A 25987-nucleotide genomic window follows, 5' to 3' on the forward strand; every position below is an offset into this window, starting at 1 on the left:
CTGCCCAGCTTATATCACCGTTCACAGCAGCTAGGACACAAATAATCCTGCAAACACAGAGTGCCGATCCAAAGAGAAATGCACGTCACCTCCCATCTGGGACCTATAGGTCCTCTGTGGCTGCTTCTCAGGGGTTTCTCTTCATTGTTACTGAACAGTTTCTATACTTCTGCTTTCAAAGACCACAAATCACTCTATTAAAGCGTTAATAAATAACAAACCGGAAATCTTTCCCATATATGCTATCTATTTTTGGCCTAATCTTAAGAGGAAATAGCTCCAGCGTAATGTTCTTGTGTTAAAATAACTAAGATCATAATTAAAACAGTTCTTGTCTGGGAACAGCTGTGCATATTTTGACGTATGAGGATGTTGCAGAATATCAAAGCCAGTTTAGAAACTAAAAAAAATGCTCTATTTAAAGATGTAAAAAGCACAGCCTCAGCAGCTTTAAGCTACTGTGACCAACCGAGACACTGATTAAAAAGAAAAATCAAAAGATTTTAAAGATTTTGGGAGTGAAAGACAATTCAGAGAGCTGTTTTACCTTCACTTACTTACCAAACATAAAAATATAACCACAAGGGAAATAGATCCATTTCTACAGAGGGACACCACATAGCCTGTGGTGTATTGAAAAAAAAAAAACGGCTCATTTTTCACTGAAAAAGGTCAGTCTATACAAGGAGGTGGTCTGAGATAGTGAGAAGAAATTGAAACGTTACAACACTTCCTTTTCTGCGACCTTTAAGTCTACTTTAGATTCTTTTTTCTTATACAAGGCCAGCCGTGAACAATGCACCTGCGTGGAGTCGTCCCTCCAACGTACCAAATGCATGTGGGCCTGTTTGTGTCTGGCTGTGACGGGTGGGCAACAAGCTCCACAGAAGCTTAAAAGCGAGCGCTGAGTGCAGGAGAGTGAAGCCGACTGAGGCGTCGGACAAAGTGATTTGCTGAGGGAGCATGAAAGGTTATTGACGACTTGTTATTGACGTTTCATTTAGCCAACTTTTTTTTTTTCCCCCAGTCACCCATTTCTTCTAGTCTTGTGGAAACTAAAAGGCACTGAAAGATCAGCTGACCGACTGCTGCGTCATCTCGGGGTCCAGTTGAAAGCTACGAGCCAGATCTTGTTGTTTAAATATGGAAAAACCTTGTTCAGTGTAGCTTTATATAGGGCTGAACAATTTTGGAAAATAATCTAATTGCGATTTTTTTTTCTTAATATTGCGATTTAATGCAATTTTTTCCCCCCAGTTTAATTTATCATGTCTTTTTAAACATACACAAAACAACAAATCAATTTGTTTCCTCGCCGTGCGGATTAGTTGCTAAAAAGACCCACAGCATCTAAACTTGGAGCAGAAATAATTGCGTTCTGCCTACAATACATTTCAACCAAAATTACAATTTTGACTTTTTTTTGCATTAACCACAAGCAACAAAAATGGCCTCTTGATAAAAATGTTTGTAAACAAGGACTATTTAAAACAAGAACTTTTAATGTATTTATAAATTAGAATATTATTCAAGAGAACAGCTTTTAATTGATTTGGACATCAATCCTTGTTGAACATAAAGTTCAACCAACAAGCAAGTCTATGTATTAAACTGATTGACCAGAACTTAATGTTATGTATGATTATATAAACTCTAAAACAAGTAAAAAAGTTAGATTATTTCACTGCTGCAACTGTCTTCCCTTCCATTTGGAGGTAAACCCACTTCAAACATTTTACCAACACCTAAAGGACGTGTCTAATTCCCTAATTGTTACATAGCCAAAAATTGCAGACCTCTGCGATTTGGAAATTGCGTTTTGTAAATCGCGATTATATTGAAAATGCGATAAATTGTTCAGCCCTAGCTCTATACAACAAAGCCAAGATCAGTTTTGCTTTTTTTTGCTGTAAATTTGCTATTTAAATCAACATTAAAAGGAGCTATAAGTAATACTGACACCTTTTGGCTCAAATCGGTACAACAGCTTTTCAATCACAACAATCCAATATGCCGTTTTTAAACGGTGTGTTGCTGTTGTGAATTTTTACTGAATATGATGTTGTATTCTGTTCCATTTCTGGTCCGCCTCTCTTACCGTCTTCCATGTTAGCAGGCTGCAGCTCTTTTGCCAAGATAAAATACCAAATGCTGCGCTCTGTGTTGGAAACCCTGGGAACTCTCATGTGATTGGCTCAGGAACCAGGAAGTAAACAAGGACTACACTCTGAACCGAAGTAGTTCTGGACCGTACCTCTAGGTTTGAAAGTAGAAAAACGTGACTGATACATCGTTGATGGAGACACCGGTTGTTTATAGGGAATGTTACTTATCCCAGGTGACGAATGGGAATGATTTAGGTAGACTTTACAGTAAATATCTTACGTAAGTTTATAGCTCCTTTAAATATCTTTCCCAAAAACAAGCTGTCATGGACAGGGACCTCAGGTGACGTCACATGAGCCACTCAGCTGCTCCTCAGAGTTCTCACGTTAATTTGTTGCGTTCACGTTTTCCTGTTTGTTGACATGATTTCACCACATTTCTTTTTCAGAGACGTTTGCTCATTTTCTTTCCGGCTGCAGCACAACGTTTGAACCGGACCTGAGATTACAGCATCAACTTCAGTTGATGGGACATATGGAAGAGCTTTGTGAGGAGGCCCACAGCAGACTGCAATGGTGCCGTACTTAAGGGTGCAAAGCCATGTTATTTGACTTATTTTTAATTTATACATCAGTAGCTCACTCTGGTTGTATACAAAGTTTTTATAAAAGATTATCGCGTCCTGCTGGTGTATTAGTTGTTATTTTGGTGTTTTATGCTTTGTTTTTGCTCAGTTTGTCAGTAAATAAAGCCTTTTTGTGTTTATTTTTAATAACAGAGGAAGTACAACACTGCAACGAACCAGGAAGCGGCTAATGACTATTAGCATCTCCCAGCGAAACAATGCAGAATTGTCCAAGATCTAGTGAAAAATAAAAAATAAAAACACAAAAAATATATGATTCCAAGAAGGAATAGTCTGGAATGTCTCTGGGAATCCAGTCTGAACGTTGGTGTTCACTGAAGCTGACACTAAACCTGCCGAGGCTCAGATGTGACCGCAGAGTTCACTGACGTGAGTAAATGTTCTGAAATGAGGCTCTTAAAGTTGCTGTAGATCAGTTTATTTAATTAATCAAGGTTGGTCTTCGATCACGCTGAGCTGCTGCTTTACTGCAAGGCATTGCAGAGGGTCAACCTCAGTCCGGCATTATTTAATTTTGATTTATAAATTAAGCAAACCGGCACTATGATACTTCTGCGGTACTGCCGCTAGATGTCGCCACATCTGTTTATATCTGGTGATCGCGCCCCGTGCTGGGGCTATATTTATCCACAAAAAGGACCATCAAAACATTATCAGGATGGAGGTAACTTTATTTTATCATGATCAAACAGTTTCTGGTCTTTTTTGTAAGCATATAACGTGGCTATATACCTTTAAGAATGAATAACAAACAACTGTCAAGCCATTTCCCCGGTCCTCATTTAACCTAAGTGATGTTCTGATTATGTTTTAAAATAAACTATTTTTTCTATTTTAAAATATGAATGATGTAGATGAGTGCCCTCTCCAGCATGACAAAAATAAAAGAGAAGCCTATATTAAAACCTCTGTCTCTAATATGACACAGAAGTGGAAATAAACTAAATCAAGCCTCATCACTGCAACTTTAATGCCCTATTTATATTAAAATCTGTCAAAAACTTCAAAGCAGCAGTTGCTGTTTTTATCATCTTGGAAGAAAATATATTCTTCATTACCCAGCTGATACTTCATCAGCCTACATATCTGAAAGAAAAACATAATCATACACCACCGAATATTATTTTTAAACTTTGACAGTTTCTGAGTCACTCATAACGATTTGTCAGAAAAACAACCGAGTCATCCCACTTAACACCGCTGAATTAATTTGACAGTTTCAAAAGGTAACATTTTAACCCATTCAAATGCTGTTATATTTTTATCAATCACAATTTCAAAGCCACATCCGAAAAAGTATCAGCAACAGGTCAAAGTCTATATAAGTCATCATTACTCCTCCAAATAAGGCCCAAAAGTAGTTACTGCTATTAGCGTCTTGGGGCATTTTAGGATTCTCAATATTATACAAATACTATTTATGCCTCTCCATGCATTTACCAGGTACCTGGGTATCACAAGGTTTAACATAGGGTTAACTAATTAATTTCCTACGGTTTAACTCCATTCAATAAAGCGGCGGAGAAAGTGATGGAGGAACTGGAGTTTTCTCTGACAGTATGAAGCGTAGAATAGAAGTGTTCTCCCCCTCCCCCACCTGTAGCTGCACACTGCTGCTCAGATAGCTGAAAGAAAGCTTTTTTTGTTGTGTACAAAAAAAAAAAAAGATTCACAAATTGGGTTGAATTTAGTAAGCGCTTTTAGGCAACGTCTAAATCAAAAATATTAAACGCATTTAATAGTTAACATTTGTAAATGTACTCTTCACTAGTCGCGTTTCCACCAATGTCTTTAAAGCCCATTTTGATTTATCGCATGGGGGGGGGGGGGGGGGGGGGGGGGGGAATTATGCGGCAAAATTCGAATTAACTCACAAAATTTCACAATAAAAGTCTGTCTGCTGCCATCATGGCTGGGCTAACAACAAGCTAGCTTGCAAGTTGCTTTCCTACAAAGGTAAAGAAAAAAACAAAAATTTAACTAGATGCAAACGGTGCAATGACGCTGGGATTTTATGGAATTTATTGACAATGTTGTGTGTACAACGGGTCAAAATAGCTGTTGTCAAGCACTCTGAAATGTTGGGGAGACGTTGACCTAGTGGTTAGAGCAGTGCGCTTGCGCTCTTAGAAAGTTGCAAGTACCTGGTTCAATCCCCACTGCCTGCCATTCTGGGTCCCTGAGCAAGACCCTTAACCCCCAATTGCTCCCCGGGCGCCGCACATGGCAGCCCACTGCTCCCCAAGGGGGTGGGTTAAGATGCAGAAGTGAATTTCTCCATTGTGAGATCAATAAAGTTAAATTATTATTATTATTATTATTATTAATAATAAACTCCAGAAACCATAGCAAGAGTTCAGCACAAGAGGACGTGGTGTTTGACTTTTTCAAAAAACGGTAAATACGCTAAAGAGGAGATGGAAACATGTTTGTTCTGACATATCAAACGTTTACATCACATGACTGATCAGCTGTTTTTGCTGCCGGGTCTTCTCGGATATTCCCATAACGCTTGAAAACAGGTCGGGAAGCCACAACAGGTACGTGTGGACCGACGAAGAGACGTGAGCATTTCTAAGTCTCATCCGTAAAAAAATTAAAAATAAAAGTAAAACTGCACATTCACTAAAGGCTCGGTCCATTACTGATGTACTCCGTGCTAGTCAACAACCTCTACTTCCTGTTCATTACAGCCAACGTCAATGTATGACGACATTACGCTATGCGTCGCCTGGTTAATTCGCTACAAACCAGTAAATTAGAAACACGTCTGATGCGGGGTTTTTTTGCTATATTTTAAAAGTTCACTAAAAAACTCACATGAGAATTGGATGGAAACACAGCTATTGTTATACCACTATAGCAGCATTAGGAATAAGTATTATTATGTTTTATAAAACGAGTTACATCGTCTAGTTTTGTTAATACCTTGAAGCCACAACTCCAAAGTATTTTCACTCAATACATACCATGCAATTTCAACTTTCATCTAGTTTAAATGTTAAATATAAAAGCAGTTGTGAAAGTAATACCTCTGAGTTCATTTAGACTTAGACATCTTTGTCATTTTGTATGTACAGAGTGCATACAGAACGAAATTTCGTTGCATACAGCTTGTAATTAAAAAGTAAACAATTGAAATTTAAACAATGCAGGAAAATTGCAGCAGTGATTAAAAAGTAAACTATTGAAATGTAAACAAAGCAGGAAAAGAGAACAATGAAAACCATTTGTATGTGCAGAAATAATGGTGCAAAAGGCATTTGTGCAAAAATTCATTTGGAAACTGCAAGTTCGGCAGCATTTGTAATGCTAGATAGAGATGCAAAGGCGCAAATGTGCAAAAAGTGGTGCAGGGTCCAGTTTAGAGCTGAGCAGTTCATTTAATTTAGTAGACTAAAATACAGTTGGGTCTTATCAATTTATCACTGGAGGATCCTCTCCACTCCTACTGCTACCTCATGGTTTGAACTTTATTGCAAAAACTGGATAGCATTAGTGATCCATCGTATTTATGTTGCCCTAAGCTTTCCAAATCAATGTTCAGTGACTATGAGAGCAGTAATGAAGCTGGGAGAGTAAATCCAGCGACAGCAGTGAGGAGCTAAATGTGCCTCTGAGATGGTTAGTCCACAGTAGATAAAGCTTTATATACCATCCAGGTATGTGGTGTGTGTGAGCATCTGGGGCTCGCCTGGGGCTACGTCTGGACATTACGAAGGCTGCGGTACACATACTTACACTGACAGACGCGCACGGTCAGAGCGTGAATGGAATAGGAATCAGTCAGCCCCACCTGAGATGATCGCCCAGCAACCAGGCCAGGAACATAAAATCCAGAAGAAGGATTTTAGTTATCCTTACCCCAGCTTTAACTAGAAGATTGCCTGAAAGCCAGACAATGAATTAATCAATCTGCATTTGCGTTGTGAGAGCCCTGCAGCAAAAATCCATACTGGATGTATGGATTTAAATTATCCAGAGCTTGGGGGTTGTCCATTAGGACTGCATTCTTAGTGAAGATGCACCAATTAAAATTTTCTGACCCAAATCCAACCATTAAAATACGGATTGACGTCACAAAGTTCTCTGTTACACATATATTTATTTTGTCGCATTTAGTTTAATGTTAATTAAAAACCTAGAAACTCAAAAGTTCTGTTGTGATAGAAGACCTCTACCTGCCTTTCACTTCTCTTTTGGTGAAGAACTGTAAGCCTTGCAGGTGTTTCTTATCAATCAAAACAGATTTGATACCTTTTTCATAAAGCCTGGAGAACAACCGCAACAATGTAGGGTTGTCAAAAATATCAATACTCTAATGCTGTATCCGGATAAAATACTAATTTGGCATGAGATCGACACAAAATATGCATATGAGGAAAACGAAGAAGAGAAACCCCAAAACAAACAGTGCTTTAAAGTGGTGGCAACGAAGTCAAGCGGCACAACAAACTTGGCCAAACACTTTAAGGACAGTTAACCTTCATAACGATATCTGACAAGTTAATGAATTAAAGTTCCTGTTCATAATTTAATTTAATACATTAAACGTATTACTGATGTTAGCGTGACCGGTGGTCCGCATTAATGTTCTGTGATTAACTATGGCTAGCATGCTACTACGCATGTGTTGGTTATATTTGGGTTATTTATTTCCACACTTAACATTTTTATGTCTTTAATTATTTGTCATTTTATCCGCGTGGTACTGAAAATGGTACCGAATATTTTCCTGTGTATCGATATAGGGTTTGAAATGTTAGTATTGTGACAACCCTACAACAATGCAGTGTGTGTCTAACAGAGTAGAGGCTCAGCCGTTTTTCTGATGAAGGAAAGCAAATTGCCTGAGTGCTATGGGTAACGGTAACGCCACTCTTCAAAATGGAAGTTGTTACTGAATGAAGACAAAGTTATTTTTTTTTTTATTATCAGCTTAGTTCATAAAAATTCAGGGGAAGGATAGAGTTTTAAGAAACATCCTGTAAGGAAACTTTTTCTATAACAAGTCAAGACAAGTTTGGGTCATTCATATTGTGGGAAAGTGAGAGAAACAAGACATTGAGGGGATAACAGGAAGGCTCAACAGAGCATAGCAAAGTTGCTATTTTTCATTCTAAGTGATGCTGGACTCAGAAATGTGTCTTTCAGAAATCTTAGGGTTAAAGGACAATCAGCTTTCTAAGGAATACACACAGAGACCGCTGTTTTAGTTATACTAGCCATGCTAAAGACTCCAGTAGCTTTTTGTCTTTATTTTCAAGTATCACTTAAAACCTTTTATTACAGGGATTACTTTCACACAAAGTGTGATGTCACGTCTGCTACTGATGTGAGAAAGCAAGGAAAAAGGACGGTACAGAACATTGTTCCTATATCTATATTAAAGAGAAATCAGAATTGGTAAAAAAAAAATAATAATAATAATTGGTACTGGCTGGTGAAAGCTTTACAAAAAACAGAAATTAGTTAGAGAACAAAAGTTTGACTGGTGAATCTCCACAGCAGGTAGAGTAAGTAGGGTAATTATGGTTTGTTATGCAGTTAAACATTCAAGGTGCATATTTCTGGCTGATTTAGTCTTCATGAAAAAACAAACAAGGAAAGCAAACAGATGTCAGTTTGCTTTTTCTCTGGGGCTAGGAAAAAAAAAACTCATGCTACAAGCAAAGCAGATGTGACATTAATAATTAAACTCCGGACATGCATGCCAAGAGAGACTAATACAAAAAAGGCCATAAAAGTAGGAAAAATGGTTTCAGAGAGCAGTTTAAATGTCCCATTTCCAGTTACACATTACTTTTTCAGATATTTTTAAAAGGTTCTCCTTTATTTTGGCATTATTCAAGTTAAGCTTTTTAAGCATTTTTATCCAGACTGGGCTTCTACTTGTTTACAGAGTCAAAAGATTTAAGTTAAATACAGCTATTAATTAATTAACGTTTTTGATAAAACACAAAAAAAGGGTCACGGCCTACCTTCAGGCCTAAAAAGACATAAGCATCCGGTAAATAAAGCTATACCCGTGAAAGGATAAGTGGTGGTGTTTGTGAGTCAGAGCCATTATACCTCTCGGGCAATTAAAACGAGCACCTAGAGAGGGCTGGCAGTAACTCTACCTGACAAACAAAATGCTTGGTGTTGTTTCCACTCCAAGAAAAAAGCAGGACCAGGGAAACCGAGACAATTAGTTCAAATAGAAATAGGACTTAGAGGCAACCAAGTCTGCAGCAAAACAAAAAAAAAAAAGTTTGAAATCGATCTCTAAAAGTTTGCCAAGTACAAAAAAAAAAAAAAGGTTTTGCCTTTGAAGCACATGTGTGAAAAACACAAAGAGTGGAAAACAACTGAGTGCGCTAATAGAAGAGTAGAACTTTTTATTTTAGCTAAAAAAGAAGGGAAAGAAGAAATCTAAAGTGGAGAATCTAAGAAGCAACAAATGGCGCATGAAGAGATCAGCAGAGAGAGGTAAAGAAAACATGTCCAACCAGGCGGAGAGAGCGAGAGAAGGGGGGGATGAGATGTTTCATCTTTCATCAGCTGTCATCTTTAGGAAGCATCCAGTCACCTTTACCAACATCTCAAGCATCTTACCTCTAAACCGTAAGACGGTTGTTTACAAGAAACAGTGCATGTTTCTTTATGTGCATTTTAAAAATGTGCCACGGGAGTTCAGCGGCTGACAACCTTCAAAATACATAACGCCAAGACGCTTTGCTTACGGCAAGCAGCATGCTCATCTGCATCTGTTTTGCAAAGCAACAAGCTCCACCTCATCAGACTTCATCTTTCATCAGGAGCCAACGTGGAGCAGGACGGTGAGTCACACAGGACAACAGCTGTCCCCTGCGCAGGGACCCGGGCTCTGTGGGCTCCAATGCATTTTAGATTTTTATGACCAAGTTAGCGTTTAGCGCCCAACAAATGAAGCATAAAACAAAATTGCAACAATTATAATCCTATACAAAGTAATACACTTGAGTCCGGCCTCTTAAAACGGCCCTGCGTGTATTTTACATAAAAATGTTCTCATGTAAATGAAAAGGCACAATTAGCTTTAATGAATATGAAAATGTGACAATTTGTTCACCGTTTTTTTTTGCATTTACATTCATGGATTTAAAAAAAGACCAAAAATAATCATCTGAAGCCAAATTTGCCCTCTTTAAAATGAGAATAGTGGAAGTTCCAGAGTTTTTTGCAGACGTCTGCCTGCTCTGGTGACAAGTTGAAATGACACCAGCGTTGTCCATGTGCATGGGAGAAGAGGAAAAGCATCTGCCGCTGTGACAACACAAGTCGCTATATCTTCTGAGGTAGGAAGGTTATAGATATTAATGTTTGCCCATGTTCTCTCACCAATGCATCGATTATGGCGGAGGCTCAAAGTAGCAGGGTGAATGCAGATTCAGCCTGCATTCACACTCATGAACTGACTAATCCAGCCTATAGAGGCAACTGCGGTAAATAGATAACTAATTTTACACGTCGGGTCTAATGTATTGTAAGGGTATGTATGTGAAAGACAATATTAACTTCAAAATTTGTGCCATGCACCTTTAAGACCCACTTATAAGTGATAAAGTGAGCTGACATTGTATTTAATCCAGACAGTAAAACACAACCCAGCAGAATAACTCAAAGAAGTCCTATACAAAATACTTGTGGCCTTTTTAAACTACTACAACAAAGTTTGTACAGGTTCTGGCAACAAGCTACATTTTTGTTAGTAATATTTTTGTTCATAGAGAAAAACGATTCAGTTTCTGAACTAAAATAAAAGCCTTAGGCTGCACTCACACCTATGCAAACGCAACCAGTGTTTTTCATGGCAGTGTGAATGGCCCCGATTCAGGTCTTTTTCCTCAATAAAAAAAATAAATCTGATTTGTGCCACTTCCACTTGTGGTACTGAATCAAATGTGTTTAGGAAACTTTCCAAAGCTTCCCATTACTCAACAACCTCATACTACACAGAGACGGCGGTATATGCCATTAGGTGTTTTTTTTGTTTTTGAACGAAGCTTTATTGGACGCTTCTGGTAACAATTACTTCCGCCATTATTTGTGTAAACACTGCACTGCTGTGAGATGTCTTCTGTTATCTGTGCATGGGGGTCGCTTTGGGGTTTTTGACATTCAGACAGAGGTCTACTCACGGTTTAAAGGTACAATGGATGATTTTTCGGGAAATGTAGGTAAAAAACGCGTTTTTTTGAAAAACTGCACACATATTTTAAGACTTACTTTTCCATTCCTCAGGGGGATTGTGCGAAACAATCTCCTAAATACACCATCTGACAAGTTTGTAAAAAGAAGAAAGAAATAAGACCTGAGAGTCTTATGTCTCTGAGAGTTAATGGCTAAGAGTTTGTTGCGACTCTCAGCCATTTTAATAATATATGATGAGCGCAGCTAATGTTAATAGCTCATGCCAATAACGTTAGCCGATCTCATGCTAAACACGTTAGCTAATCTCATGCTAAACACGTTAGCTAATCTCATGCTAATAACGTTAGCTAATCTCATGCTAATAACGTTAGCTAATGTCATGCTAATAACGTTAGCTAATGTCATGCTAATAACGTTAGCTAATCTCATGCTAATAACGTTAGCTAATCTCATGCTAATAACGTTAGCTAATCTCATGCTAATAACGTTAGCTAATCTCATGCTAATAACGTTAGCTAATGTCATGCTAATAACGTTAGCTAATCTCATGCTAATAACGTTAGCTAATGTCATGCTAATAACGTTAGCTAATCTCATGCTAATAACGTTAGCTAATCTCATGATAATAACATTAGCTAATCTCATGTTAACAAGGCACACATTTGCTCTCATCCTCACACTGAAATGTTTCAGAGCATCACAAACAATGTCAACATCGATAATCAAATAAAGAGCCTACTTCATGCTGTCAGACAAGTTCTGTTGAAGTGATTTCTAGATTTCATATTCAAACAGTAATCAGGCCTGCTTTTGTGAAGCCAGACTGAACTCTACTTTCTAAAAACTGGTCAATTGCTGTCAATTCATGGTTTGACAAAGGGGGAAACTATATTTCTACATGGAGCAAGGTTGGATTCAATGGTTGCTTTCCAATAATAAATGAAGTCATTTGAAAACACTATAAGCAGAATAAATCTGTAAGGGGAACAATGCTTTTTCACAGCACCATACTATATGCATCCATATATACCAGAAACAAAGCCACAACAGTGTGACAAAAAGTTTTTGAAGCAATACATGTTTTTATTGTTGCTGTGCTATTTTTGAAACCCAGCAGTCTGTTTTCTGTTTGTCGGTTCCCTGATCCAAATGTATAAGCATTGCAAGGATTGTTGCAGTTGGTGAAGAGGCAGCACAGCTGCTAATTTTAAACATTATGTGAATACTCTATAGATGGAAATGAACTCGATACAAAGAGAGACTATAATAATAATAATAATAAAGGGATCATCTTTCTAGCAACCATTTTTCCTTTCTAAAAAAACCCTATTCAGCAGGATTTAAGGTTTAAACATTCTGTCCCTGTAACCTCGGAGATTCATTCAACGTTCCTTCAATTTCGTCCAGCCTCAACGTGGTGAGAAAGCATGTTACTGCCGCGCTGAAAAGCAGTTTAACCGTTTAAATAACGCAGCTGTTCCCACCATCATGCACCGGCCTCGTCCACCTCCACTTTTCTTCTGTTTATCAGCCAACGGTTTCCATTATTACCCCCAGCTGCCGTTGCCTGGAAAGCCTCTGGGAGAGCGACCAGGCGGCACCGCGGGGAGCCAGGATCCTCCAGGGAGCCTTTGATTTCTGAGTCCAGCGATTCTAGAGCTGCGGTGGTCCCGTACGCCCAGCTTTTCAATCATTCACACGGTGCCCCGTTGTCCTCCGCTGGTAACAAACACGATGCGGACAAACAGAGCACCGTGCAGCGCTGAACAGGTCCCTGGTAAAGCGAGTCATCTGGTGACGGCGTGGTTTAATAAGAAGCTGCCGTCTTCCAGCTGTATGGACAAATATTCCTTTAAAAAAAACAGGATCCATCTCTAAATAACAGCGGGCCAGCAAAGATCAAGGCGAGCGTATGAGAGAGGGTTTGTGTAGCCGTGTTGGGTCAACACGGTTATTGGTTAGCCAAACAGAAAGGGCAGCGAGATCAAGAGGAAAGATTTGCAGAGAGGTTTACTCTGAGCCTGAACGTCTCGTCTTAGCACGGATCAACTGCACGTATACAGAAAAATAACCAAAATAAAGATTACAAATAACGCAGTTTACTTTGGCACAGACCATATCTGTTTGTTCATTGATTATTTTACACCGAGTAACGTCCCCAACAGCAGCTTCTTTAATATAGTCCAACTGATTGAGATTAAAAACGTTTCCATGGATATATTGGAAGTTTACAGCCAAAAGTATTCACTCCCCCATCCATATAAAAGAAAACCAGGTTTATAAATCACTTGCATGGCCACAGGGGTATAAAAAGAAGCACCAGAGGTCGCCAACTTTCTGAGTCTATCGTGACGGACCTCCAAACTTCACGTGGCCCTCAGATTCAGAGAGCAAGAGAGAAATTGTGTCTGTTGTTTACTGGCTTACTTCATTAGATACCAACAAAGTTGCTCTGGTTTCTGTTTTTGACCTTTAAACTGGTGTTGCGTACTGTTAGCATGATTAGCAAAGTTAGCATAGCTAATTTCTTCGTTTAAGATGCTAAATACAGTTAGCATTGTAATTAAGTTTTTGTGTTCCATACATTTTTTTTTACTTTTTTGCCAATAGACATCGCAGCAAATAATTAATGACCATTTAAAAATGTTTTGAACTCTGTCAATACATCAATTTAATCGATTAATTCGAATCTACAATTTATTAAGATTTCATTTTTGGGAAATAGGGATTTTATTTTGCAAATGCACATGAAGAGAATAGCAGCAATGGTGAATATATGTTTAGGAAAATTCATTGTTAAAATATTGTAAAGTAAAAACTTTTTTTTCACCATATTCCAAGACGCTTTAATTTATTAACTTCCACTTTTTTTCATGTAAGTTTGAAGTTGCACACGTGAAGTGAACCCTGTTCTTAGCTCACTAGCAGCAAACATTTTGTTATATTTTCATTGTTTACAACAGCAGGGCCGCCGTCTTGTTTTACAAGCATGTTTCACAGCTTGTATTTAGTTGCACTTTGAATTCAGGTCAACTCCCAGATGAAATGCCTTAAATAAAAGCACATTTTCAATATCATTTTTTTTCTTTTTGTGAAACAAAAGAGGGGAGATAATAAAAAAAAATCATTAATTGGATATTGTTTAATAAAATCTTGATTTTTTTTAAATCCATATCTCCCAGTTATACTGTTAATGATAGTTTATGATAGAAAAATGTGAACTCACAGGTCAGAGATTTACAAAAACCAACAACTACATATCTTAGCCAAAAAAAATTTAAATAATCTTTCAATATTGTTTACTAATCTGCCTGGTAGTTTAGTACTGCTGCCTGGTACTAAACTACCAGGCAGCAGAGTGTGTCTCTTTAATATATAACACAATATCTTCCAGAATTGAAGAGACCAAACATTTCAAAGGAAAATATGTAACGAGTATAAAGAAAGATATCAGTTTAGAAGGCAGTCAAGCTGAAATGAAGGCAGGTTGCAGGACAGGATGTTTACCCGTCTGAGGAAAAAAAAAATAGCGTCTGAATACTTAAAACCAGGCCCAGCATATCCAATTATCTCTATTCAGGCAGAACATATGTAGTTACAGGTTATTTCACAGAGCCTGTCAACTGTCAGCCACAGCTGTGAGCTTCTGATCAATAGCTCTGACTGAAGAATATTGACGGAGAAAAATGAAAAGCAGCCGCTGCTGAAATTTCTCACGACTGACGTTGGCGTTTAAATCAGACGAGGCGCAACCAACGGCTTTGTGTCAATACCCCTGCTAAGCCTAACGGGTTTGTCAAAGACACTTTCCCCTCACAGGTTAACGCCACGTTTAGATTTTTTTTTTGTCCACATGATATTCGGGGAAAATGATTTTAAAATCTGCGACTACGTTTATCTGCCCCTTTGCAGATTTATTTTCCCGTCCTCTTTTAATCTCAGTGACAACAGTCCTGTCTTCTCCATCTGCCGCCGTGTTGACTTTGATCAAACACAGATTAAAAGTCGCGCAATGAACGCCGCCCAAGGTGACCTCCACACGCTCCGGATCCTCTCGTTCAACAACGAATCGCACAGTTTAATTTCTTTAGAGAGTAGATCCCGACGTGAAAGAGGGGACGCGGATGAGGGGGTGACCTCCACGTCTCGTTCTCATGGACGGTTTGGATAGTTTACAGCGTTACTGGATCTGGTTCTGAAGTCAACTCAAAGAGGATTACTGATCATTCAGGGGGAAAAGCAAGGATTCAAAGTGCCTGTAATGTAATTTGAAAATATGTAATCGAATTTGCATAAAAAAGTAGTTCAACGCCGTATGAAGACAGGATTTTAAAGCCCAGACATAGTGCTGCTCAGTATATTAAATTTACGCCTGTTATGACTCCTGTGGGAATCTTGTTGGGTTGGATATTTACATTTAATATACGGTACTGATTACTGATATACATTCGAGGACCTGCAAGTTTTGTTTTTTTAAACCTTGAGCGCCAAACTGACTTTTTGCTGCTCTCCTATACTAATTATTTGAGTCCCATGCTTCAGGCTCCTGCATGCCTGTAATATATTTGGGGACACGTAGTTTAATGTACTTTAAAAAAAATAAAATAAATCAAGTAATTAGCTGTTGGCCAAAAGCATCTCTTCAATAAACTCTTGTTTTAAACAAAATGTACTTGTAGGAGTACTTTTACTGCACTGTATGTCTTACTTTTACTTGAGTAAATACTATGAAAAAGTATCGCTACATTTACTTGAGTACAATGTCTGGCTACTCTATCCACTTTGAGTAACTTCACTGAATAAAGAACAAACTTGTTTTAACCAATAAATACACCAGAGAGACACGTCTACAGTTTGTACTAAGGTGAGACTCCTTGTTTGTACACAAGCTTTGTTGTTTTAATGGTATTTTCTATCTGCTGAGCTCATTGAGCCATTCACAGGTCAATTAACCATACAGTAAACAGTAGATGTTGTCATTGGAAGTTATTTGCACTGTCCTGATTTACTGTATATACACAAATAAAAGTTTTATGTTGAAAAACATTATTTAGAAAAGTGTGTTTCTTCTGCCTGAATGTGTTACTTTGTAATTGTTATTGTTTGTATTGTTTAATATTTTTGCCTGACCAACATCATTTTAAAATATTAAATCATTTGTTATAAATATTTACTCAGTACTTGAGTGGCCTTCTTACCAAATGTTTTTTACTCTTGAGTAATTTCTTAGTTGGGTACTTTTTACTTTGACTTGAGTAAAAACATGTTGAGTTAGTGCTGCTCTTATTTGACTAAGATCTCTGGCTACTCTACCCACCTCTGTTCATTTGTATGTTGTAAATTGTATGTTCAGAAAAATACTGACAGAGGTGTCGGTCTCAGAAATATTTGTATCAAAATGGTACATTTGGAGTTGTAAGTTTACAAAAGGTGAAAAAATTTTCCAACCCACAAAAAGGCCAAAATGGCTGATGACAAAGCACAACTGGACAGGACAGGAAGTGATGAATTAGGAGGAGCACAGATCAGCAAGAGAAGAAAGTCGGAGTCTACGGTTTCTGTGATGTAAAGGAAGAAAAGTAAATCTAATTTAACTCTTTTTTTAAAATAAAACTGTCACTGCAACAAAAACTGGTGGATATTTATTTCAGAAAGTCTTGTGCCTTTATACTTTGTGTCCCAGCAATATATTCTGGCTAATTAGATGAAGAAATACTGACCTAAAGGGGCAACAAGAAGGGAAAGATGTAAACAAGCTGCGTATTCATTTCAATTCAACCTGTCGCAGCGATTAGCGACACCGTTTCTGGCAAGGCAAGTCTATTTATATATCACTTTTCAGTAACAAGACGATTCAAAGTGCTGCACCAAGAGAAAAACCTTACAGGCAAAGGAAAACCAGAATTCTTTCATACATTAAATCCAAAGCTTAATTGTTTTTATTCATCAAGCTAAAGCTTGGGGTGACTGATCTGACCTTTCTGACACTACAGCTAAAACAGTTTGTTGTTTTTATGCTGACTTAATTTAGTCCAGCTCTCCTCCAATGGCAACATTATTCAGAGACTGATTTTTTTCAACTAGATTGCAAATAAACACCAAAAATAAAGAAACTAAATATAAAGTTCCTGAACACCTCAGACATTTAGACTCAAACTTAATAGGGATTATATACACGGTATTTCCACTAGGAAAATACTCGACCCCTAATTAAGACGCCCCTTTTTAGATTTTTATTTGTTAATTGTCCGTAGCTTTGTATACAGGGCTACGCGATATGGACCAAAAATAATACCTTGATATTTTTGGGCCGAATGCCGATATACGATATTTATCATGATATGTTTTTCTGTTCATACAGAACTTTATCCCAAATGTCTCAAAGGCCCAACAGCTGTAGATAAATATGAGAAAGAGCTAAAAAATAACCTACTGGAATATATTAAAGTATAATTTTACCTCAGCATAGACCATCTCAATATAAACAATATAGTCTTACCATATCACTTTTAAAAAAAAAAATCTCTTGATGTTTTTTAAATCTCGATATATTGCCCAGCCCTGTAACACGTGGAGTCAGAGATGTTCCAAACGCATCGGCAGCTCTGAGCCGTAAAAGCCAACCCATATCTGGGTTTTACTCATTCTTTCATAAACGGACAAAATGCGATCATCAGAACACGTCCATTAGCGACTCGGTCCGGTCGTTAGCTTCTTATCTCGGACTCGCTCAGCAACCCCGTATAAGCTGCCCATGCAAATGAGGATATTTAGAGGAAACGCACTCAAGAAATCCCCTTTTCCAATTAAAACTAATCCAGAATACTTCTCTAAACTCGACCCTCTGCTTCTCAGCATCAGGGACAAGCTCATCACAATCATCCGGACGAGAAGGCCGGCTGTAGATTACGGGCCCGCCACCTGACACCGCCCCTGGGACTTCAGCGCAGGGCTTTCCACTCGTTTCCCCCAACGCTGTCTGCAGAGACATCACAACACGGCTGCTACGCCCGCTGAAAGGCTTTTTAGGAAGGACGAGATAATCAGACCACACGTCTCAATCCTCTGGATAAACACGCCGCCGGTGTGAGCGCTGGAGAGCCACGCTGCTCGTGGTGAAAGCGGATGATTGATGTCAGTACATGCCAGGAAGGAAAGCTGAACTGGTTTTACAGCAGCCTGACTTGGTATGAGGAAACCCCTGGAACGGGCGGAGCAGCCTGGAGGGAAAGGGGGGGGGGGGGGGGGGGGGGGGGGGGGGGTTCTTCCCGCATTCCTTACCCAGGACCAGACGACGAAACGTCTCAGCATGATGACAAACTGGCTAAATCTGCGCCAACGAGCCAAACTTTCAAACCCTCTGGCAAACGTAAACCGGCTAAGAAACACGACGGAGGATTTTACTCAACAATCCCGTCGGCTGTTGGAGCACAAAACGCTCCTCGGTTGGAAGAAAGTCAAAATGGGGAGCAGCAAACATAAAAACGAGTCACTTTTTTTTTTATTTATGGGAATAATTACAAGCAAATTTACAGAGAAATAAGAGGTGAACGCGGCCATGTGGGTGGCTTGTCGATAAATCTCAAACTATCATCTATCCAACTATCAGGATGAGTAATTTACAACATCGACCAATTGATCTATTACGTCAATTAGTACCAAAAGTACCAGAAGTCAGCAGATCTATTAATCAGAGCAACACCAGACTGGGCCCAGGTGTAAAACCCTAAACTATAAGAGTTTGTCACAGGCTACTTTTGGGCCTCAGAGCTCCCCCACGACTGTGAGGCCATAGCGTCGCATTTCTGTATTAAACATTTTATTAACTGTTGGACATAATCATCAAAATCTTTAAAAATAAACACTTAAATGCCAGCCTGTGTGTAATGAGTCTAACACGTGGGTTTAACCTTTAAACTGAAGTTACTGAAGCTGGTTTTTGATGATGTTTCAATTTACTCATATGCACCCCTACATAGTCTTAGGCATCATTTTAATGCCATTTTAATGCTTTAACGCCTCAATTAAATTTTGTTATACCTCCGAGTGACAGTTTATCGTTCAAAAATTCATGTAAATTCAGGGAGGTTCCGCACGTTCCTTCATGTGGGCTAAAATAGTAAAGTCAGAAGTACATGAGAGCCACAAAGCAAAAAAAGTAAATATATAAAAGCTAAAATTACAACAAAAATCCACTAAAATATGTGCATGACGCATTTTACTTAAATTAGCCAGATTTTCTGCTGGAAATAGAATGCATAAATAGATCCAAAACTTACAAATAGTTTTGCACGTTTGCCAAATTAACATTCGGTCATCCAGTTCTCAAAGCCTTTTGGAATCGATTGACTTTTTATTTATTTTATGTTTTTTGTCTATTCTCAGCAATAAGAACAGGATTTGGATCGGCCTTTCTTTGAAAAGACTTGCTGTGTTTAACCAATTTTAATAAACAAATAAAAGCAGAGTTTGTGCACGAAACTCTGCATTTAAGTCATTGGATGGTTGTGGTCCTATTTGCTATGAAATTAAGTAAAAAGTGTAGTGATTAAAAGACAAATACTTTATGTTATACTTAATGTTTTCAATTGAAAGAAGATTTTTTAAAATATTTTTCCCCCCTAATTAACAACCTTTGCTGGTGGAGCCAAATCATTTGACAAAATGCAGTTGGGGGGTCCGCACAAAGTCAGTCCAGGGGCTGCAAATGGCCCCCGGGCCGCACTTTGGACACCCCTGGATTAAAGGGTCTACAGATAAATAAACACCGAAAATTTATAGAACTTTTATTTAAGAACCAAGACAAATAAAATACGTGATCATATTTATCATTTTTCTCACCATTTTTCACTTTTAGCTCACAATAAAAAAATATATATTTATATTATTGCATTACCATAACTTAAAAAAACGATTTTAGATCACTTACTAAGAATTATGTGAAACTGTATTCAAGTCCAACGTTAAGCTTGTATGTTTTGAATCATCTATGCGCTTTTTTTTTTGTGGTCCACACGAATCCGACTCAACTACCAGCTCAGTAGCTCGTTTACTAATGTCTGAATGTTGAAGAATTTGGATTTAAGCGACTCTGAACATCATCCAACGCAAACCCCACCTCCTGTGAGACAAGAACAGGTGGCCGAGGCTTTTACCCACACAAACCTTCATGGTAGGGTCCAAATTTGGTGTAAAACAACATGAAAGCATGGATCCTTCCTGTCTGGTATCAACTAGTTTAGGCTGCTGGTGGCGGTATAATGATATGGGGGATATTTCCCCAGCAGTGAGTTCAGCTTAGGCCATTTTCATCCTTCACCCTCCTACTGATGGCTTTCAGGTGGATAAGGCACCACTCAAATTACTTCTACCTGCTTTTTTTATTAACTTAGCGGTGAGATCAGAGGCTTTCACTGTCTTTAGACCACACGTGTCAAACTGAAGGCCCGCGGGCCGAATCTGGCCCGTCAAGGCAATTTATCTGGCTCTCAAGAGCCAAAAAAGGCGCATCATGTTATAAAGTAGAGGCATATATCCTTTTAAAGTGTATAAAGTGGCTAAAACAGTGCCTTCTGTTGCAAATGTTGAATTTTTTTTAACTGTGTAGTAACAGCATCCTGCCACTGTTTTTTTCACAACACATTAAATCAACCCAGAAATGTCAAAAAAAAAAAAAGTGATGCAGTATGATGAGTTTAAAGTGTAACTCACGCCAATATCAACTTTTTTTTTTCAGATAAACTATATAAACTGGGCCTAAGGCACTACTTTTATGTTACTGTGAAATATTTTACATTTTTACGTGAACTGGAATGAAATAATGAAATCAAATGTATCATATACAGGTGCAACCAGCCCTTTTAATGACTTCCTGATGCCAAAGTGGCCCAATATAGAAATGAGTTTGACATGCCTGCTCTAGACCTTCATCCATTTGGTCAATTGTCTCTAAAGACGGGGTCAGGACCCTACATAGGGTTATGAATCTAAAGGTTTGGTGGTATTGAGATATAACTTATGATATATAGGGTTCCACAAATAGACAAAAATCCATATTTTAGCAGGTGATGTCATTAGTGTTATGGTGGTAGCCCGGTTTTAATGACCCAGCAGTACATCCAGCCAATACTTCAGGGTCAGGGGCCTGTTTCCACTGCATCACAGCACCTGTGGGCTGTGGAGGAACAGCAGGAAACAACATCTGCAGCATCTGCATGAGGCTGATGTCTGGACGAGGAGCAGAACCTCCAGAACCAAGAAGGTATAACCTGGAAAAGTGGCATTTGTAGTCTGAACTTTAACAAATTAACAGGTCTGAACCAGAACAGCTCCTCAGCTAGAAAGGAGGTCCAGCTGCATCTTCAGGGTGACATCCAGTCTGCTGCTGGCACCACATCTGGAAACTTTACAGAGGCGCCCCTGGGTTCACGTAAAAAGCCCCTTCTCCCCTCCATAACTCAGCTAAATCTACAGCCAAACAGGTCCTTACCTCTTTGATTTTCGCCCGTCTCTCCTTAGTTTCGGGGTCCAGCGGTTCGTGTCCCGTCGCCCCGGGCGGGCGGTGGTACTCAATGAAAGGTATTTTATTCCCATCGTCCCCGGCCTGACCCGCGCTGTTAACCTTCTTCTTGTCGTTCATTATGTCCCGCTCGATCTCCTCGGGTCGCTTCTGCAGCGTGTCCTTGGCCTCCAGCAGCGCCTTTTCGTGGTCCTTCTTGATCTTGGCCAGGACCCGGTCGTCGCTCGCCGCCGAGCCCGAGTAGCTGCTCTCCGGACCGGTGCGGGTGTTGGTCTCCACGGCCGGGGAGCGGAAGAAAACTCCGCTGAGGAGCTTCGACGAGTCCGGCAGGAAGAAGATAGCCCCGAAACAGAGGGTGATGAAAGCGCTGAACACCAGGAGCAGAATGAATTTCTCCGTCAGCCTGAAAGAAGTCGGGCTGGCGGACTTCCTATTCGGCGGAGCGGTGAAAGGTAGAAGAGTTGCAACTGGCATTTTTCCCCCCCTTTCTCCTCTGACAAGTCGAACTAAAAAGAAAACAAAAAGATTTTAAGCGGTCACGTCGGGCTCAACTTTGCTGTACTCCTCTTACAACCCCATTCCTAAGTCATATAAGTGGACTAGAGCGAAAAAAGGACGCTTTAAAGTCTCCGTTGAAAAGTTGCGTGAAGAAGCTGCCGTCCATACCGCCGCCTCTCCGCAGACAGACCGAGTCCAACGGCTCTCTCACACACACAGGAAGCAGCGCTGGGTGGGCGTGGCCGCAGGCGGAACTGACAGCGGGGACGAGCCAATTAGGTTTCGACCTGTCAATGACGGGAGGTCCGAGGGGCGTGGTCAACACAGAATAGGAAACAGCTGGAAAGCAACCGATGATTAATGAAAAGATTGTGAAGTTAGTCACCTCCAGCAGGGGAAAGATTCTTAAGCTGAAAATTTAGAAACATTCACCTTTATTTTACAGTATTTATTCGACACGGGGTGAAAAAAAACTATTAAGGGATATTAAGAAAAATTACTTGAGGTACTATTGTTATAAATCATTGCAGTATATTTTTTAACAATTTAATTTATGGTTTATCCAATGCTTATGCACCCCCTGGAAAATTGCCTATACGGCCCATATATATATATATATATATATATATATATATATATATATATATATATACATCCATCCATTCATTACTTAATGCCATTTGTCAAAATATATTTATTTGATGAGGTCCAACCAGTTACATCCAGGTGTTAACTTTGTAGCAATCCCTTAATCTTAGCAACATAAAATGCAGAGACAGCTTACTTGTTGCAAAAAGACAAATATTACTATTAACAACACAATATAGAGAAAAAGAAAATCTATTGATACGCATTGATTAGTGGAAGGATACAAAAGTCAAACACACATGTTCGCTACTCAGCTGCATTCCTTATTGGCTTACCCTTTGGCCATGTCATATGACTCAGTGCAGCCTTCAGCCCTCTGATATCCTGATTTCTTTTTGTTTTTCTGGCCTGTTAATAATTAATCAGCAGTTAAGCAAAAAATTTTTAATCCTCCTTCTCATACATATTTTTATAATAATATTTGAAAAGCTTATATAAGATGATTATGAAAAAGTTATAACATTTTTAAAGGCCGAACTACTTCTACAGGGCGTCCAACAAAATATTTTTTGAAACAGCATTTTCTCTGTTTCGCTGAAACAATTCCGCAACTTTTACAGTCATCTAATCTAAAAGATGTTTTGTATGCACTATAAGTACACATGGCTTACTTATACGGCTTTCCTCAATTTAACATTTTAATAAACTATAAATGGCAAACATGTCCATACATTTCTGCGTTTTTATAGAAAATCCTCAAACCATAAAGTTAAAGTTTTACCACCATCCTCAGTGTAAATTTATTTCAGGTGATATGATCCACAAGCTTTCAAAGTGTTTGTGATCTTCACACATTTGGTCAGCATATCCTGATAATTTTTAATATGAATTAAAAGTTAAGTAAATATGTACTGTTTATGCAGAGATGGGTTGAGTAGCCAGAAATCTTACTCAAGTAAGAGCAGCACCACTTCAACACATTTATACTCAAGTATCCAACCAAGAAATAACTTGCTAAGGGTAAAAAAGTATTTGGTAAGAAGGCTACTCGGGTACTTAGGACTTAGGACAGTGCAAAGTACTTCCAATGACAATATCTACTGCTTATTGTATGGTTAATTGACCTGTGAATGGTTCAATAAGCTCAGCAGATAGTAAATACCATTACAACAACAAAGCTTGAGTAACAAACAAGAAGTCTCACGTCCACCAACTGCAGACGTGTCTCTCTGGTGCATTTTTGGTTGAAACAAGTTTGTTCTTTATTCAGTGAAGTTACTCACAGTGGATAGAGTAGCCAGACATTTTACACAAGTAAAAGTAGCAATAAGTTTTAATAATATTCACTCAAGTAAAAGTAAGACATACAGCACAGTAAAACTCAAGCAAATGGAACCAAGTAAATGTAACTACTTACTACCCACCTATGCATTTATTTTAGTCTCATAGTGCAACAAAGTTCTTAAAGTCTTGATCTGTATTTTGTAGGTACCAAAAAATGTACACACAAGATTCTAAAAACAAAAGGGTTTAACCCTGGCCCATAACCTATGACTTATAGTGCAGCTTTCGGTTCTCTGACCTCCTAACTTATTTCAGAATGAGTGTTTTGTTTTTTTAGGAGTCTCACTAAGTAACATTGTTGTGTAAGGTTCAGCATGTGGGATGCTGTGGGACTGTTTTGTTTCCAAAGTTCCTGGGTTAACATGCACCCAGGGGTCTTTGAGACCAAATTAAAAAGGAGATGGTTTCCAGACAGAAACCTCTAAGTCAACATCTGTATGTGGGGCTCAGTCTAGATGAATACAAGTAGGCCATGGCTCACAATGTACTTCTTGCAAGGGTCCCACCTCTTACCTACAATGCCTATGCATCAAAGCTACATATGTAAATACCATCAAGGCAGTCTTTTTAATAGAGGACAATCCCATGTGTGTTGCCCATTTTCCGATATGCGTTTGAGCCTCATTTGTAAGGCAAGGAAAGCAAAGGCAAGTTTATTTGTATGGCACATTTCAGTAACAAGACAATTCAAAGTGCTGCACATGAACATAAGGAAAGAAAACGTTACAGAGGAAAGCACATTGCAGTGGAATAGTAGCTGTAAGCCAAGATATAAGAGAAGTTGGACAACAAACTGCAACATTGCCATTCAAAGGCAGCTCTAATCAAATAGGTTTTTAACCCTGATTTAAAGGAATTCAGGGTTTCAGCACTTGTACAGTCTTCTGGGAGTTTGTGTTTTAAAGTCTATTCTCTGAGATACAGGGAGCCAGTGTAAGGACTTTAGAACTGGGGTTATGTTCTCTACGTTCTTAGTCTTAGTGAGGACGCGGGCAGCAGCGTTCTGGATCAGCTGCTGCTGTCTGATCCACTTTTTAGGCAGACCTGTAAAAACACTGTTGCACTAATCAATTCTACTACAGATAAATGCATGGATTAGTTTTTCCAGATCCTTCTTAGACATCAGTCCTTTAATCCTGGAAATGTTCTTCAGGTGATAGAAAGCTGACCTTGATTTCTTCAGTTTTATTTTTATGCAACAGAAGAAATATTTGGCACATCCATGGATTGTTAACCTAGATGAAGGTTTAGCAAAATCTGCTAATTTTTTTTCCGTAGCGCTTATGCACCCACTGGAAAATTGCCTGTATAACCCATATATAAAAGAAAAATCAATCCATCCATCCATCCATCCATCCATCCATCCATCCATCCATCCATCCATCCATCCATCCATCCATCCATCCATCCATCCATCCATCCATCCATCCATCCATCCATCCATCCATCCATTCATTACTTAATGCCATTTGCCAAAATATATTTATTTGATGAGGTCCAACCAGTTACATCCAGGAGTTAACTTTGTAGCAATCCCTTAATCTGAGCTACAGAAAATGCAGAGACAGCTTACTTGTCGCAAAAAGACAAATACACTTCTAGAAGTATTACTGTTTCCAACACAATATACAGAAAAAGAAAACCTATTGATACGCATTGATTAGTGGATGGATACAAAAGGCAAATGCACATTTTCCCTTCTCAGCTGCATTCCTTATTGGCTTACCCTTTGGCCATGTCACATGACTCAGCGCAGCCTTCAGTCCTCTGATTTGCTGATTTCTTTTTTGTTTTTCTGGCCTGTTACTCATTAATCAGCAGATTAGCAAAAAAAAACAACAACAACAAAAAAAAAAAAAAAACATAATGTTCTTGCTCTTTCTCATTTATATTTTTCCATCAATATTTAAAAAGCTTATACAAGATGGCTGTGAAAAATGTATCAAAATTTTAAAAACCGAACTATTTCTTCAGTGTGTCCAACAAAACAATGTTTTTGAAACAGCATTTTCTCAGTTTCACCAATCAATTCCAGAACTTTTACAGTCATGTAATCTTTGCCCAAAAGATATTTCTATGAATTATAAATACACATGGCTTACTTGTACAGC

The 25987-nt window shown here is 38.7% G+C and overlaps 1 protein-coding gene across 2 annotated transcripts in view; it reads right to left on the reverse strand.

Annotated features, from left to right (window-relative positions):
- man1a1 (mannosidase, alpha, class 1A, member 1) overlaps positions 1-22138 on the reverse strand; it is a 206336-nt gene extending 184198 nt beyond the window's left edge. For both annotated transcript variants that reach the window (XM_021323925.2, XM_012877375.3), the window contains exon 1: positions 21417-22138. In XM_021323925.2, coding sequence (XP_021179600.2) covers positions 21417-21920 — 504 coding nt within the window. In that variant the 5' untranslated portion in view covers positions 21921-22138. The remainder of the gene's footprint in view (positions 1-21416) is intronic.
- Between the last annotated feature and the right edge of the window lie 3849 nt (positions 22139-25987).

The sequence above is a fragment of the Fundulus heteroclitus genome, chromosome 15 (assembly GCF_011125445.2).
Source record: "Fundulus heteroclitus isolate FHET01 chromosome 15, MU-UCD_Fhet_4.1, whole genome shotgun sequence".
Lineage (NCBI taxonomy): Eukaryota > Metazoa > Chordata > Actinopteri > Cyprinodontiformes > Fundulidae > Fundulus > Fundulus heteroclitus.